The sequence below is a fragment of the Panthera leo genome, chromosome A1, assembly GCF_018350215.1.
Source record: "Panthera leo isolate Ple1 chromosome A1, P.leo_Ple1_pat1.1, whole genome shotgun sequence".
NCBI classification, from domain to species: Eukaryota; Metazoa; Chordata; class Mammalia; order Carnivora; family Felidae; genus Panthera; species Panthera leo.
The window spans coordinates 101,324,742-101,340,858 of record NC_056679.1 but is presented as its reverse complement, the minus strand read 5'-3'; the positions used below and the strand labels follow the sequence as shown (position 1 = coordinate 101,340,858).

The following is a 16,117-nucleotide window of genomic DNA, read 5'->3' as shown; positions in this document are numbered from 1 at the left end:
AACCTGCAGATCCAATCAATTTCAACTCCAAAGTTCTTTCTCCCGATGATGTGTCCTACTGGCAGGAGCATGGAAGGACTGACATCATCAAGCACCGCATTTAGCTCCCCTCTTCCCAGGATCTTAGGTGACTCAACAGCTAAATGTGAATATACTTTCTAAGAAAGCACTCTGATTCTCCCCCCACGTCATCATACACAGACACCATTTCATTATTCTGAAAATATACGCAACAAGCATTCCTCACAAAGTGATGACATTTCACAACCAGAAGAAGCTTATGGCTTTTTTTTTTTTAACTACTGGAGACATCTAGCACTGTTGTCCGATCGTGGAAATGTTCTTTATCTACACTGTCCAACGTGGGAGCCATGAGCCACCTGGAGCTGTTCAGCTCCTGAAATGTGATTAGGGTGACTGAGAACTAGACACACTATTTACCTCATTTTGATTACTTCAAACTTAAATAGCCTCGTGAGTTTCAACGTAGAAATATCAAAGCCTCATGAAAAACCAGAGTATGGTGCCCCATACGCAGTAACAAACTAACTAAAAACCAGGGGCACCTGGGTGGCTCAGTAGTTGACCATTTGACTTCAGCTCAGGTCATGATCTCCCAGTTCTAGAGTCTGAGCCCCACATCAGGCTTGCTGCTGTCATCCTGTCAGCACAGAGTCCACTTCCAATCCTCCTTCCTCCCCGCTCCGCCCCTCCCCTACTGTGCTCTCCCAAAAATAAACAAATATTAACAACAAAAAAAGTAACTAAAAGCCAGACAAAGCCTGGGTCAAGTTAGTTAGCATCTATCGATGCTGGTACACATTTAAACAGAAAGCAAGCAAAAAGACAAATTTTGTACATCCCCTGGCATTCTCTGTAACTGGCAGCATCTACACCAAAGATTACCCTAGTAAAATGTGCAATTCATTTACTTTGGGTCTGTAATCGGTTTTGTGTACACAAAGAACAAGGATGAAGCACTTAACAAAATTAAGTGTGGTTTGGTTTAAAATATTAATCCTTTGATTTTTTTCTTTCATGGCATGAAAGCCTCCAGGACAAAACTCGTTCAGCTGGGGCCACGTTCTCTCCTTGCCCCACGCCAGTCCTCCCACGTGTACATCTTCCAGAACTTCAAAGGGAGTGCTACTTAGGTCACTGCTGGCCATGCGGAGTGAGAAGAAAATGCAGCTGTATGTAAGAAGGAAAAGATTGCAGGAAAGCGGTGAAAGTACAGAGCCAAAAGGACCTGGAGAACACGAAACCCTAAAAAGAACAGAAGCTTCGCATTTGGGGGCAGGGGGACAGCGGAACACAAGAACATGGGCACACTGAAAACAAACGATCACAGTGATGGATCATCTCCAGGCTCCTCCCACCAAAGAGCACCTTCTAGGGTTACTTTCCCCTCTGGTACCACCACATCCAGTTACAAACAATGATACTCAAAACGACACAAATGTGAGCAGCTGATGGTACAGCTGGGAGGCTAAAAGGCAAACGTGCCACGAAAAAAAACCAAAAAAAACAACAACAACAACAACAAAAAAAAAACCCAAGGAGAAAAGAAAAAGGAGGCAACATAAAGATAAGCATTAGAAAGATACTTTCTGCAGACAAAAAAAGATGACAGGTTCATCAAAAAATAATCCACTGAGATTGAAGGCTTTGCTTACCCCTTTCTGGAGCCCCCCCAGTGGGACTGTTGAGGGTTTCTGCAGCAGAAAAACAGAAGAGAAAAGGGATTTCTAACTCCTGGTTCAAGCAAAAGGGATTTCAGCTGCCCTGGCCTAGGTCATAAGCTAATGCAGAACGCCTAGTGTTTATGAAGTTCCTAAATAAACTCTTGGGGCGTGTAGATGCTAACAGCTTCTTCCTTTTGAATCCACTCAGGGCAAAGAAAAAGTTAGTAGCCTGGGAAAAAGGAAGACAAGAATTGGGAGTCTGTTTGCAAAGTATTAACAGAACAGAATCGAGAAATAACACTTCTGTGGCTCCAGGACCCCCACGGATGTGTTTTGATCTTGAGTGCTAATTCTTACCTGGCTAGGGCAAATGGAATTTATTTCTGCATTTAGTGTAAACAGCGTGGTCATGAAAAAGGGCGATCTGGCAACTCTAAGCGTCCCCGGGTCTTTTTCCTTTATATCAAGGCAGAGACTTTTTGATGGTCTCTCCCATGGAAAAGCTCACGGATACAGACACACAAAGTCTCTTTTGATGAAGGTTCAGATGGGTTGGGTTTCATGGCCAAATATTCAGTCCGTTGAGTGAAAAATCTTTTGGACCTCGGATTCTGGGGCCTGTTTCAAATTTGGACGTGTTTGAAACTCTAACCTGTTTACCTTCTGACTTTGTCTTCGATGTCTTTTTTGCCCCTGGTTTTCTAGCACGATTTTCCTATCAAAATATAAGCGTGTGCGTTTTTCAAAGAGAGGGGAAATGGTGTCTGACTGGAAGGTTCTAAGCTTTATCACTGTATACGGCTGAATGGCCACAAACTGCCAAAGATGGAAAGCCGGCTGATTTATGGAGTCAATAACTGAAGAAAATATGTACACTCAGCAGCTCTAAGTCTGAAAATAAGTCATGGAAAATAAGAGAAAAAGCTCCAAATTTCACAACCATCATACACAAATTTGATACTGAAAGTGAGTTCTTCCTCTTTCTTGGCAATTCACTCATGTGCTTAAGAATCATAGAGAGTATCTTCTACTTCCAAACTTGCTGGTGCAAAGACCGCATTCTAGATTCTAGAACTGAAAAGAGCTATCCCAGTACTATAGGCAAAAAGCAAATCAGGTGCCTAAAACAAGTGCATCAAAGTGAGTGGGTATCTTCCCCAATTTTGCCCATATCTCCAATAATCAATTCGGATATGATGGAGTAATTTAAGCACTGCCTCATCGTTACTAAGAAACCACGAACTTGATTACTTTGCCTATGAAGGGCCTAATTTTTTTGAAGTCCTAATTCTTAAATTCAACTTATTCGTGAATGATGGTGACTATGTCTGAACAGAGAGCAAAGACAGGGAAGAGAGAAGTACCCGCTGCTTGAGTCATCTGATCCCACCCTGGCTATGTACCTGGATATCAAGCACCCATCACTGTGCATCATCTGGGAAGGCCTGGCCACACCACACCTGGGCATGAGTCAAAGAAGCCCAGCCATGTCTAGCACAGAATGGAAAACTCATGCCATGTGGATTTCTGCCAGTAACTCTCAATTGACTTTAAATCAGCGCTCACCCAACAACCCCTCCTGCACATGTATTTGGTGTATCTAAGTTTTCTGAATTTATCAGCTGTTTTTCTGACAGTTTACATAGATGTTTTACAAATCATGACAGTATTATTTGATGGGACAGACTTCACAGGGACTTAAACCATAATATGCATATGGTTTTCCAAGTGTAACTGGGGTCGGACAAAATAGTCTGTTTCAGTATCCATTTACTGTAACATATTCTTATTGCTTTATGTGATATTCAGCATGAAATCAAATCATACTCAAAGCTAAGCCTGGCGTTTCAGGACCCAGAAACTTTCAACTATCATTTCATCTTACCTTGCACATTTAGTTATTATAACAACATATCTGTGCCACTAACGAATCCATACATCTGAACGCAAAGCTCCTAGTAACACAAGTTAACGCCTCTTTTAGGCTTCAAAACTCCTAAAATGCATTGCAAACTTGGAAGAGAAGCATCTCGAAGCTACATGCGTACTTGCAAGACAGAGAAGCTTTCAAAGAAAACCCTTCCTGAGTGAGGAAAACATTTGCACAACTTTTGTGGTCACTTCTAAAGCCCAAAGCACTAACACGTGCAGAGGTCTGATGACAGTTTCACCGGGGTCTCTCCCTGGAAAGTGAAAGACTGTAAAGGCCCAGCTACCTTAATAACCCTAACGCAAACATTTCAACATTAATTAATTACAGCAATGCTTGATGCTTGGCAAGGGGTTTCTAGAAAAGCACAAATAAAGAACAAGACACATGTAAATGTGCATATGCATACTAAAAGGGGTTCTTATTATTATTTTAGAATACATCCACCCCCTTCCCAGCACATCTCCACCCTCTGTGTCCCTGCCGGGTTCGCCAACACGCTGTCATAATACCCCGCTCAGCTGGGAGGGGACAGCTAGGGGTGTAACATAAGGAAAAGAGAACAGAGGGGCTTAAGGTTAATCAGTGGCCAAATGAAGAAAATAATTCAGAAGACGTGCTTCCAAGCTCGTATCTTCCTTCCAAAAAATCATTTTCCAGGTTTTATTTCATTTCATATTCAAAGTGCCTTTTCCAGGCTATTCTTAGATATTTGGGGTTTAATCACATCTTCACAGGATGTGAAAGGGAGAGAAAGCACGGTCCTTTCTTATTGAATTATTTTGATTTTTGTCTTTTGCGCTCCCGGCTCTCAAGACTGTCGAATAAACGAGTTTTGATTCATAAATAATAGTTCCATTATATCTACTGTGCCACTCGTCAAAGCACCTGAAATTTTAATTCACTTGTTCAGCTAAATTTCATCCTCAGTTCATGGCCATAAAATTCTTTATTGACAAACTTTCAAACCAACTTTGACTCTGAGGTATCTGGTCAACATTTTTCTTCTGTGTGGATATTAGTTTATTGAATAAGTGGCATCTGTTTTCCTCCACATCACTAGCAGAGTAGGTATTTCCTTTTGACAGCTTTGCAGGATTTATGGGTTTGCACGCTCTGAAGAAAAATAGTACTAAGCAAAAAATTCCAATTCATTACCTCTTAGTACTTAATTAAGTTCATACCCACGGCACACTGGAGGTGAACCCTGAAATGCCTGTGACAGCAAGCAAGGCAGCCAACTATATTATCTTAGGAAGACAGAGAGGATTCTAATGCTCCTGACCTCATTTTTCCATCTACGATATTCATACATGCGCTGTCTGCTTTGTTCCCCTTTAGACCCGGACACAACTGTCTGGAAAGCGAGAGCAAGGTCCCTCCCTGCGACCTCTGTTGTTCCCGTAGCCCGGCTACACAGTAAAAAGTCCATCAGTGGCCCCGCCACTCATCTCTGACCTTCCAGAACGCGCGCACACACCTCCCGTCGTGGGCGACTGCGGGAGGCGCCTGGGGCCTGGCGGAAGGCAGGCAGTGGGTCTCACTGAGCAAACACGAGGGGAGCGGCCAAGAGTCGGGGTTACCTGTCGGGGTTCTGCGTGCACACGTGCATCTGCAAGAGGATCCGCTGCGTGAAAGTCTTAAAGCACTGCCCGCACTTCCAAAGATGCCAGTCACTGAACTCCGAGTGGAGCTGGCTCGTGGAGGTCGGGCTCGCCAGGACTCGCTGGTTTTTCACGTTGATTTGGTTAAATCCTGACTCCATGGGCCCAGACTTATCCAGGAGAGAGAAGTTCCTGCTGCACGGCGTCTGTGGGAAAACCACAGAACGCTGCTGGGCGGCCGGGGGCAGTTTGCTGCTCTTGCTGAAAGGCTGCAGGGCGTCTTGTCTGCACATGGCCTCCATGACCGTGGAGGGGACGTTTACTGGGAGAACAGGAAGAGTGTCAGAAGATCAGTTTCATGAGCCTTTCCAAGAAGCACCATTACACATGCTTCTAAAAATTCCTTTACATCACCATTGTCAACATTCGTTTTTCTGGACTCCAAATTACTTGACTTGAAGGGGAAAAGAAAGCACTAATGTCACAAATTCCTATCTCACTCAGTGCCTCTTCATTAAGCACATACTATACGCTCAGGGTTGTTTACACATGGTCTTTGCCTCACAGTTCACTTATGGGTAGAGACATAAAGACTCCAGAATGAGGCTCCACACTGCACCCTAGGCTTGGAGAGAGTCGAGAAGGCAAAAACAGCAAAAGGAGAAGAGAGGGGAGAGAATGTCGGGGGTGGGGGGGTTCTGCCCACAAGGCAACCCCGAGCAATGTCTGAGAAGACAGATTTGGGCTCCCAGGATTTTAGGCCTTCCACCGAACCTTGCCAGCATGGGACATTCCAGAAAAACCAGCTGAAAGATGAACGGAACGAGGTGAAAGATGCCTAGAGACTATAGTCTGGCACCTTAGTAGGATGGTGAGGGAGACAGGCTGACCAAACGGCATGGTTCTCGACCCCATGGGAACAAGGGGTGCAAGAGAAACAGATACAGACTGTTTCTGTACAGAAATAGCAAGTAAAAAGGGTTTGAGTCAGGTGGACTTACAGACAGGGTGCAGTAGCTAAGGTCAGAGTCGAAGGCAACACAGCATAGCGCTGGCAACTCGGGTTTGGGACCAGGAAGACTTGGGTTCGAATCCTGACTCTGCCTTGTATTAGCTTAGTCATCTCCTGTAAGTTATTCAAAATCGCCCTGTGCCTCCGCTTCCCCATCTGTAAGATGAGGACAGTGGGAGTCATAATCCAAAAAGTAACCGCAGCAGGGCTAAGGGGTTGAGACAGCCTCCATTTTCACACTGCTCTTTAATACTCTTGCGACCAGCGGCAAGTACAGAACGTTGACATCTACAGCCGCGTCCTTGGTAAGATGTAAAATGGTCACCCTACGGATTAAGTTAATGCACAGAATGTAGAAAGTGCCACGCCACAGATGTTGAGGCCTAAGAGCAGTGGCTTCATCTTTAAACCCCGTCATGACACGGAAATGCAATAATGGAAGTATCCATCAACAACGACCACCATTACTCTTATTTTAGGGAAGACACTGGAATGAAGGAAGATGGATGTAAACTGGAATGGTGGTAAAAGCAGCAAAAGTAAGAAACATTTTTGAGGAAGGAAACCTAATACATGTGAAATCTGTTTTTCTTTAAGTTGTTACGGTGCTAATAATCCACATCATGCACTTGCTGGTCAACCCACAGGGTGAAAGGTGATTAGAATATGCTTTCAAACTATTATTCTTGTATTAAGTCAGTACTGTGGCAATAAAATGTATTAACACTGGTTATTTCAGGGGTCAAAGAGATTAAAAGTCACAGGATGGCCGAGGGGTGCCTGGGTGGCTCAGTCGGTTGAGCGTCCGGCTTCGGCTCAGGTCACGATCTCACAGTTTGTGGCTTCGAGCTCCACATCAGTCTCTGTGCTGACAGCTTAGAGCCTGGAGCTTGCTTCGAATTCTGTCTCCCTCTCTCTCTGCACCTCCCCCGCTCATGCTCTGTCTCTCTCTCTCCTTCAAAAATAAATAAAAACATTAAAATAAAAGTTTAAACAAAAAAGTCATAGGGTGGCCAAAGAAGAAAATTAGAGACCAAAAAATTTGAAGAGGTTGAGAGGCAAAAAGATGGGTCGTGGGAAGTAACCTATGGCCCTTGGCCACTGGTTCAAGGCCACAAGGGAGGACACATACGAAGTGAGGGCTCTCATCCTTCCCTCAGACCATCACTGAGATGCCCACGTAGCATGCAAACTCAAGTGTGCTCGACTACAAAGAGAAAATGGTAGTGGACTGTGGACCCGGGGAGGCTCTGCACTTGAGTGGACAGGGAGAGACCATGTGCAGAGACTCATGGGGGATGATGGGCTGCCACTAAGGACCTTCCAACCCAGACAGTGTTCTGTACAATCACAGCAGTGACACGCATCCAATAACAGGAACAGCTCTGTGTACAGGACTCTGTCGGCATGGCCCGTCCTGTCTTGGGAAGGGAAAATAAAGAGATTCACAGACCTGGGAAGAAGTCTATGTAGTTGAATGCACCTTATACTCACAGGGGAGGCTTTTAAAAAGTTAAAATCACATAGGCACCAGGATGGCTCAGTCCATTAAGCATCCAACTCTTGGTTTTGGCTCAGGTCATGATCTCACAGTTCATCAGTTCAAGACCCACATCAGGCTCTGTGCAGGCAGTGTGCTGGCAGTGCTTGGGAGTCTCTCTCTCCCTCTCTCTCTCTGTCCCTCCCAGTTCTCTCTCAAATAAGTAAATAAAATACGCTTAAAAAAATTAAATCACAAGCTCTTGGTAGGGACTGGGCATCTGCATTTTTAGAGGCTCCCTCAAGTACTTCTAATGTACAATCAGGTTCAAAAATCACTGATCTAATCCAACCCTCTCTTATGACAAATAAAAAGAGCTGAAGCCCCAGAAGGTCCAATACTGTAACTCGACCAGGGTCACACATACAGAGGACACATCTGAGCTGGAAGCTTTAGCCTTCTAACTGCCAAGTCGTTTTTTTCTAGCCACACTCCTAGACTGTTCATCACTCACCAGCTGTGTTTCAAAAGTAAAAAGAACATTTTATAGATAGTATAGGGTTTGGCATGTATGTAAATATAGGATAAACATAAACATAGATGTCATATGTACATATACACCATAAAAATACTGATACATACCCATATACATGTTTATATGTCTATATTCTGTATATAAATATTTACACGTAATTTCAACTTGAGGCAAAAATGCCTCAACTTGAGGCAAAAAATCAATATGAAATTTGCCCATATGTTTCAGACTTTCAAAAGAAAATCTTTGCACACAGAACGTTATTTTTTTTATTTAATTTTTTAAATGTTTACTTATTTTTGAGAGAGAAAGAGAAAAGAGCATGAGCGGGGAAGGGGCAGAGAGGGGGAGACCCAGAATCCACAGCAGGCTCCAGGCTCTGAGCTGTCAGCACAGAGCCCAACACGGGGCTCGAACTCACGGACCGCAAGATCATGACCTGAGCCGAAGTCAAATGTTTAACTGACTGAGCTAGCCAGGCACCCCTAATGTTCATCTATTGTGTGTGTGTGTGTGTGTGTGTGTGTGACAGAGACAGAGAGAGAGAGAGAGATTGAGAGAGAAAGCAGGGAAGGAGCAGAGAGAGATGGAGACTGAGAGAATCTCAAGCAGGCTCTGTGCTGTCATGCTGTCAGCACAGATCCCAATGTGGGGCTGGATCCCACGAACTGTGAGATCATGATCTGAATCGAAACTCAGATGCTTAACCAAGTGAGCCACCCAGGCGTCCTGAACGTTACTCTTTAAATAGGTACTACAAAATCAGGAGGAATGTTTTAGTAGTTTTTTTCTTAACGTTTATTTATTTTTGACCAAGCACGAGCGGGGGAGGAGAAAGAGGGAGACACAGAATCTGAAACAGGCTCCAGGCTCTGAGCTGTCAGCACAGAGCCCGACGCAGGGCTCCAACTCACAGACCACGAGATCATGACCAGAGCTGAAGTCGGACGCTTAACCGACTGAGCCACCCGGGCGCTCCAGCACTTTGTTAGTAAAAAATAACAGCAGCATTGTCAGAGATCAGTGTAGAACTCGTTTTGTGTACCCTGTTTATAACTTATCCAGAAGAGACAAAGCGCAGGGGAACACACACATTTCTAGGCAACACTAAGTTCTTGCAGGTTGGGAAATGGCAGACTAACAGGAAGACACCGTGGAAAGACTGTCTAATGAAGATGTCATCAGTGTGCACGAGAGCAGGGTAACCAGCCAGAAACTTCACTCTGGGGAAATTAATATAAAGAATACTTTAAGTATAGATTATGAATTCTGACTTCTAACTTGTCTTGGAAAATAACCTCATAGATTTTCAAAAATGGCTACGGTTGCCTCACCTTTATATTAAGCACGAGAATGGGTAAGCAAATGAATTTAACTCTAATGGTCAATGTCAACAGGGTGATAAAAACGTATACCAGTTTGTAAAATAATCTAGGATATTTGGGATCAGAGGTAATGATGATAATATGAGGCAGTAACAGTGAAGATGGTTGGAACCAAATTATGCCCTGTCTCATTATTTCCTTCTCTGGGACACCTCAAAGCAAAGGTAATACGCTTTCAAGACAGAAGTAGCAACTACACTCTATATTCTACACTCTATATTCTACTTTTGGTGAGGGATCCTTTATTGTACGAGTGAATCAATTCAATCGTCCGTACAAATGAATCAAATGAGCACATAACGTAGAGAGAGGAGAAAATAATGGCGGGAAGAAATAATTATCACAAAAGCAACCATATGTGATCTCTAAACTGTCCCACAGAGTTCCTGCACACTTTCATAGGACTCTTGGTATCTACAAATTACAGTTTTTTTAAAGAAGGATTTAAAGGACACAGAAGACTATTCTTCCTAAATTAGAGCCCCATGGGCTATGGCAATCCAAAAGTATGAACAAAATGACCAGAAAGGTGACAGACCTTGCAGACGCCTGCAAAAGGCCCAGAGATGATGAACTAAAGTGGCCTAGAAAATGAGGGGTTTCCACACGAAGACACAGTGAGCTGGGAAAATCTCTTCCTTCTACCAGACAAAGATTAAGGGGGTAGAGGGAAAACTGGCAAAGCCCTACAGGGTATAGAGTCAAGGAAGAACACGAACTTGGCAAACCCTGGAAAATTACAACAGTGAGAGGGGCCCACGCAGGATCCGTACAACCACCCTCTGTCCATTCATTCAGTCCACCAATACTTTGTGAGCTGCTGGTGCCGTGGGTACGGGGGGAAAAGCAAGCCCCAACCCCTGTCCTCAGACCACTTACACTCTAGTGAGTGAGAGCTATCAAACAAAAGGTTTTTGCAAGTAAGTTCTCAGTTTCGTCAAATCTAAAATCCCATTAAGTGCAGGTTGTGCCATTAACTGTAAGGCTTCTCCCAGGTTCAGAAGGAACAAAAAGAACAAAACGTGGCGGGGGGGGGGTGGTGGGGGACATGTACGTGAGCACTTACAAGACACAGGTGCTCCAAGTGTGACACAAGCTATGAGAGAGACGAAGAGGCGCCAGGAAAGTTGGGGGGGGGGGGGGGGCGGGTGCGGGACAGCTTCTCTCAGGCAGTGACCTTGAATGTGAGTCCCAAAAGGCACACAGGTGTCAGACAGGTGGGAAGGGGGAACAAAAGGCAATGTGAGATGATGCAACATGGGCAGCTCTGCTACGGGGTCTACCTGACAGGCTGAGGTGAGAAGGAGCTCAAGGGAGGACGCAGGGTCTGTAACAAACTGAATGGGTCATGGCCAGTCTAATGACGCGCGAGTTCTGATTTTGTAAAACAGGACGTGAACCATAGGAAATACTTTCTGGAGACTCTATGTGGTCCATAGGCTACCATATTAAAGACCTGGGGACCCATTATAAGAGTAATGGCAAGCCATGGGGCGCCTGGGTGGCTCTGTCATTTGAGCATCCGACTCTGGATTTCAGCTCATGATCTCATGGTTGATGGGATCGAGCCCTGCTGCCAGTGCAGAGACTGCTTGGGATTGTTTTCTTTCTCTCTCTCTCAAAAGTAAATAAACTTAAATTAAAAATACCCCAGAATATACAATCAACAGGGCTTTGTAAGTGATTAGATAGAAGGGTGACTAAAAGTGAGATGCCAAGGTTTCTAGAAAGAACTGGATGAATGGGGCTGAGCTACTGAACTAGAGGAGGGGCAGAATGGTTTCAGTGGTATGTGCCCCGCTGGGCACTCCGGTCTGATACCAGGACAGATACGGAGCACACAACTAGATAGGAATGCAGGGATCAGTACAGAGGTCTGGACTGGAGACACAAATCTCGGAACACCTAAATCGGGTCCCCCGGGGAAAGGCACTGAAATGCAGATTTGCAGTTTTGTGTGCACGAGGTTCCCGGAGGAATGCTCCTGGGATCAATACCTCTAGGGAAGTGAGGCAAGAGAACTCTGTCCAGGGAGGAGACGGGACAATTCTGGAGATGGAGGTCCTTCACAGGCGTCCTGTTTTGGGGCAAGGGAACCAGTCCCTAGTAGCCTCCACCCACACTGCCCAGTCATTGAACATGGCCTACACAGAGGGGGAGTAGGACCAAGGGCAAAGTGGCTCTCTTAGGCTGAAGGTACTTCCTGGAGACAAATTCCTCTGACGGCCGGCAGCCCCTTCATCTCCCCCCCACCAGGGGAATGAGTGCCTCAATCTAACAGCAAGGTTGGGATCTAGGTGGTACCCCCAGAGCATTCCAAAGCACCCAAAGAGACCAAATCTCTGACAACAGTGGGTTTCCCTGTGTTGTTTGTCACTTCTCACTGCAGATGCGTTCTCAGCAGCTGCTGCCTTCTGTTGGGAGTCCTGTGCAGGTACCGAGGCATCCCTAGGGGGTGACTTCTCCTTGCTTCCTTTAGCACCCTACAGGTTTCTCCAGTTCTTGACCAATCTCTGTTGGCCCAGGGTTTCCAGACCTGGCAGGCAGTACAAAATCAACCCCACAACATCCCATAGCCAGGGCTGGCTTTTAGAGTGTGGCATTGTTTGCTTGTTTTTATGTTTTTGAGAGAGAGAGAGAGAGAGAGAGAGTGTGCACGAACAGGGGAGGGGCAGAGAGAGAGAGGGGGACAGAAGATCCGAAGCAGGCTCTGCAACGATAGCAGTGAGTCCGTTGTAGGGCTCGAATTCAAGAACCATGGGATCGTGGCCTGAGCTGAAGTTGGATGCTCAACTGACAGAACTACCCAGACACCCCAGGCACTGCTTTTACCAGTGGCCTGAGATGGACGTTTCCTTGGTTTCCAGGACTGTGGGTAGTATTTTTCTAGTCCTCAGTCAGGGAGAGAACAGGAACTTCTAGTTCCCGGGCTTAAGTGAAGAGGCAACTCCCAGCTGCCCATGGTACTCAAAGGGCCTGGAGCCTGGACTCCTACCAACCTCACGAATGCCCAGCCCAATCCCCCCGAGCTAAGGCTCACAGCCGTGGCCATGTCACCCGGTTCCTGTGTTGTATCTGGTTGGTACGCTGTGTGTTCCAGTGCTTTTTTCTAGACTTGAGGACAGGGTCTGAGCTCCTCTACCTCGTCACAGTCCTCCCCATGGGGCTTGGCACACAGATGGCCCTGCGGGACCCAACTGGAATGGAAACTCCTCCGTGTTTCCAGATATAAGCTTGAGCCTGGGCCTAGCGCCTCCCTCTTGGTGGTGTGACAGGGTAAGGGGCATGAGGCGGAGGTGCCCCTTTTTGTTTTCTGCTCTGTAAAATCAAGAGGAAGAGGGGAGCGGAGGGGGGCAGTGTGCCCACTGCCTCGGCCACTGCCTCTCACATTCTGTTACCTTGGCTTCCCTTGCCAAGGCAGAAAAAGCAGCAGGAAGACTTGTTTAACATTTATTCCCTGGTTTTTTTTTTTTTTCCACTTCCTCTGAAATGAATATGAATACACTCTGGTCTTTACACTCCGCAGGAGCTAATCCCCCACTGGAAGCTTTGGGGAGCCTCATTCCTTCTCGCGGATGCAATCTGTCGACACAGGCTTTCCTTCGGGCTCTTCTGGAAGGTCTAGGGTGGATGGAGCGGCTCTCTGCTTGGAGCTCTATTACATTTATAACCGTGGTTTTTTACAAAGAAAATAACATAGGAATTGCTTCCAGAACCCAAATGCCTGTGTCAAATGATGCCTTCTCTTTGAGCAGCAAGGCGGCTTTCGGGGGCTTGTCTGGGCACCTGAGTGTGCCCCCACCGCCTCTCAGCTGCCGCTGGAGGGGGGCAGTCACTGAGGCCTGAACCCACCGCACACGCTCAATAGGAAATGTGTACTTTCATTGTTGAAAGAACCATGGGAAGAAAACGATATTTTAATAAATGAAAGGGCTTAATAAGTATTATTTGCTAACTAAAATCATATTTCCCTTGAATGTCTTGGGCCATGTATCAACTTCATTAAGAAAAATCTGGCTGAAACGTTTAATCCCTTCAAATAATGGCAAAAAAATTCTCAATATTCATCTGGGGGGGGGGTTGGGCATTTAGTAATTGGTGTGTGCAGAGCACTAGAAGGAGGCCCTGTGGAGGTATTTTGTCTCTAGTATCAAGAAGCTTTTTTTTTTTTTTTTTTTTCTAATGTTTTTTATTTATTTTTGAGACAGGGAGAGACAGAGCATGAACAGGGGAGGGTCAGAGAGAGAGGGAGACATAGAATCTGAAACAGGCTCCAGGCTCTGAGCTGTCAGCACAGAGCCCGACGTGGGGCTCGAACTCACGGACCGCGAGATCATGACCTGAGCCGAAGTCGGCCGCCCAACCGACTGAGCCACCCAGGCGCCCCTGGAAGCTTTTTAAGGTACCTAATTTATTTTGTGGCTCGCTCAGTGGGATAAAAATGGTCTTAGAATTGCTAATCCAGTTGAGATGATTTAAATTACTCAGGGCTGTGGAAGGCTATCTGTTAAATTATCTGCCCATGCCCTCTCACACACTTGTGCTTTTAAATCACACAGAGTATTTTCTCTGTGCAGACTAAGGAAGCCTCATTATAAAGCACTCCCAGCCCTCTCCGTGAATCATGCGGAATGGGAATCCATCTTAGAGTTACAGTCATATATCTCCCCCGCGCTATCTGATGAAGCTTTCTGCTGGTTTCTTGGGTGGCCAATCACACGACAGATATATGACTGTGAGACAGGAACCGAAATAAAATTCCTATAATACCCTTAGGGGGAAGGGGGATTGTCACTGGTGAGCGTTGAAGTCAATGACTTAATTTTCTTGAAGCTTCCCTCCACCCTCACTTTGGGCTTGGAACTCAACACCCAAAAGAGCCGCTTCATTTATCTACCGAATCCGCGATACTTCAAGCTGCTATAGCTTTCCACATTGTCTTCCAAGGATTTCAATAAGTGGTTGAACATCTTTCCCGGTGGAGTTAACGTAATACTCTAATCAGCAACCTCAAGAGTGCTTTACACGGTCGCACTCTATGAGGCAGAAGGATTAAAAAGCAAAGCATCCGGTGTTTCCAGAAAGTACCCTTTTGATGACACTGTGGCAATGAATCTCAAGACCAGAGGGTGCACTCTCAGATCCCTGTTGTCGGTGGCTGTGAACGGCACACAAGATCCCGAAATCCTCCAGCCCAACCCCTACATCTGTCTCATCCTTGTAACAGCAACACCAAGCGCAAGCAATGTTGCAAATGTGTGATTGCCACCCCAGAAATCACATCAAGGGTAAGAAATGCATTCCCTAGGGAGTAATTCCATGGCTCCCCCTCACGTGCATGGGTACTATTTCTCAACAAAACAAGTAAATAACCTGAAACCATTTTTTAAAACTTAGGGGCGTCTGGGCGGCTTAGCTCATTGAGCCGCCAACTCTTGATTTCGGCTCAGGTCATGATCTCGTGTTCGTGTGAACCCCGAGTCCGGCTCTATGCTACCAGTGTGGAGCCTGCTTGGGACACACTCTCTCTCTCTCTTTCTCTCTCTCCCCCTGCCCCCTCCTGCTTGCGCACATGAACACACGCTCTCTCTCTCTCTCTCTCAAAATAAATAAATAAGCTTTTTATTTTTTTTTTAAATAGAAGTAATTCCACGGTGCTTTCCATTTCTGACTCCTAACTCAGTAGCTGGCCATTCCTTTCTTCAAGTTCCTCAAACCAAAGCCATAGAGTTATCCTGGACTCCTTTCTCTCTCGCTCAGCATCCAGTGTGTCCGGAGGCACTCCTGGCTTGACTTTCAAAACGTTTCCAGAATCCAGCCACTTCTCACCACCTCTACCAAGTCTATACTAGCCCGGACTACCACCCCGTCTCCCCTGGAGTCCTGCAGGAGCCTGGAACTGGATTCCCTGCTCCACCCTCCGCCCTTACTGTCTGGTCTCCACTCAATGGCCAGCGCAATCTTGTTACCACTGCAGCCAGAACATCTCACTCTTCGGCTCAGAACTCTGCCATAGCGCCCTTCGCCTGGCCCTCGAACAGAGGAAAAGCCAGGCTTCCGACAGGGGCCTCCTGGGCGCCACAGGGTCCCCGCTCCGGTCTCACCCCACATCTGAGTTAACTCGTCCTCACCTCACTCCCTCCACAACACCCATGCTAACCTCCACGATACTCTTCCAACAGGCCAGAAACATCCCCATCATGGGGCCTTTACTCTTTTCATCTTGCCGCCCGGAACATTCGTCTCCCAAATAGCAAACGTGGCTGATCCTTCCCTCGCCAATCTCACCCCAAAGGCACATTCCAGGGAGGGCCTTCCCCGCTCACTCCTGCCAACCACAACTCACAACTCCTGGCATGCCTCACCCCTTCTCCTGCTTTGGCCACTCTACAAAATGTACCACCTGACAAGCCATGTATTCATTCATTCATTCATTCATTCTTGTGTCTCTCTCCACTAGAATGTAAGTGCCCTGAGGGCAGGAAT

The 16,117-nt window shown here is 46.2% G+C and overlaps 1 protein-coding gene across 1 annotated transcript in view; it reads right to left on the bottom strand.

The window, feature by feature from the left end:
- The window catches only part of PRDM6 (PR/SET domain 6), a 106,493-nt gene that overhangs the window by 12,057 nt on the left and 78,319 nt on the right, over positions 1 to 16,117 (bottom strand). The window contains 1 exon segment of the mRNA XM_042933928.1: positions 5,199 to 5,541. Within this exon segment, the coding sequence (XP_042789862.1) occupies positions 5,199 to 5,541 (343 nt within the window).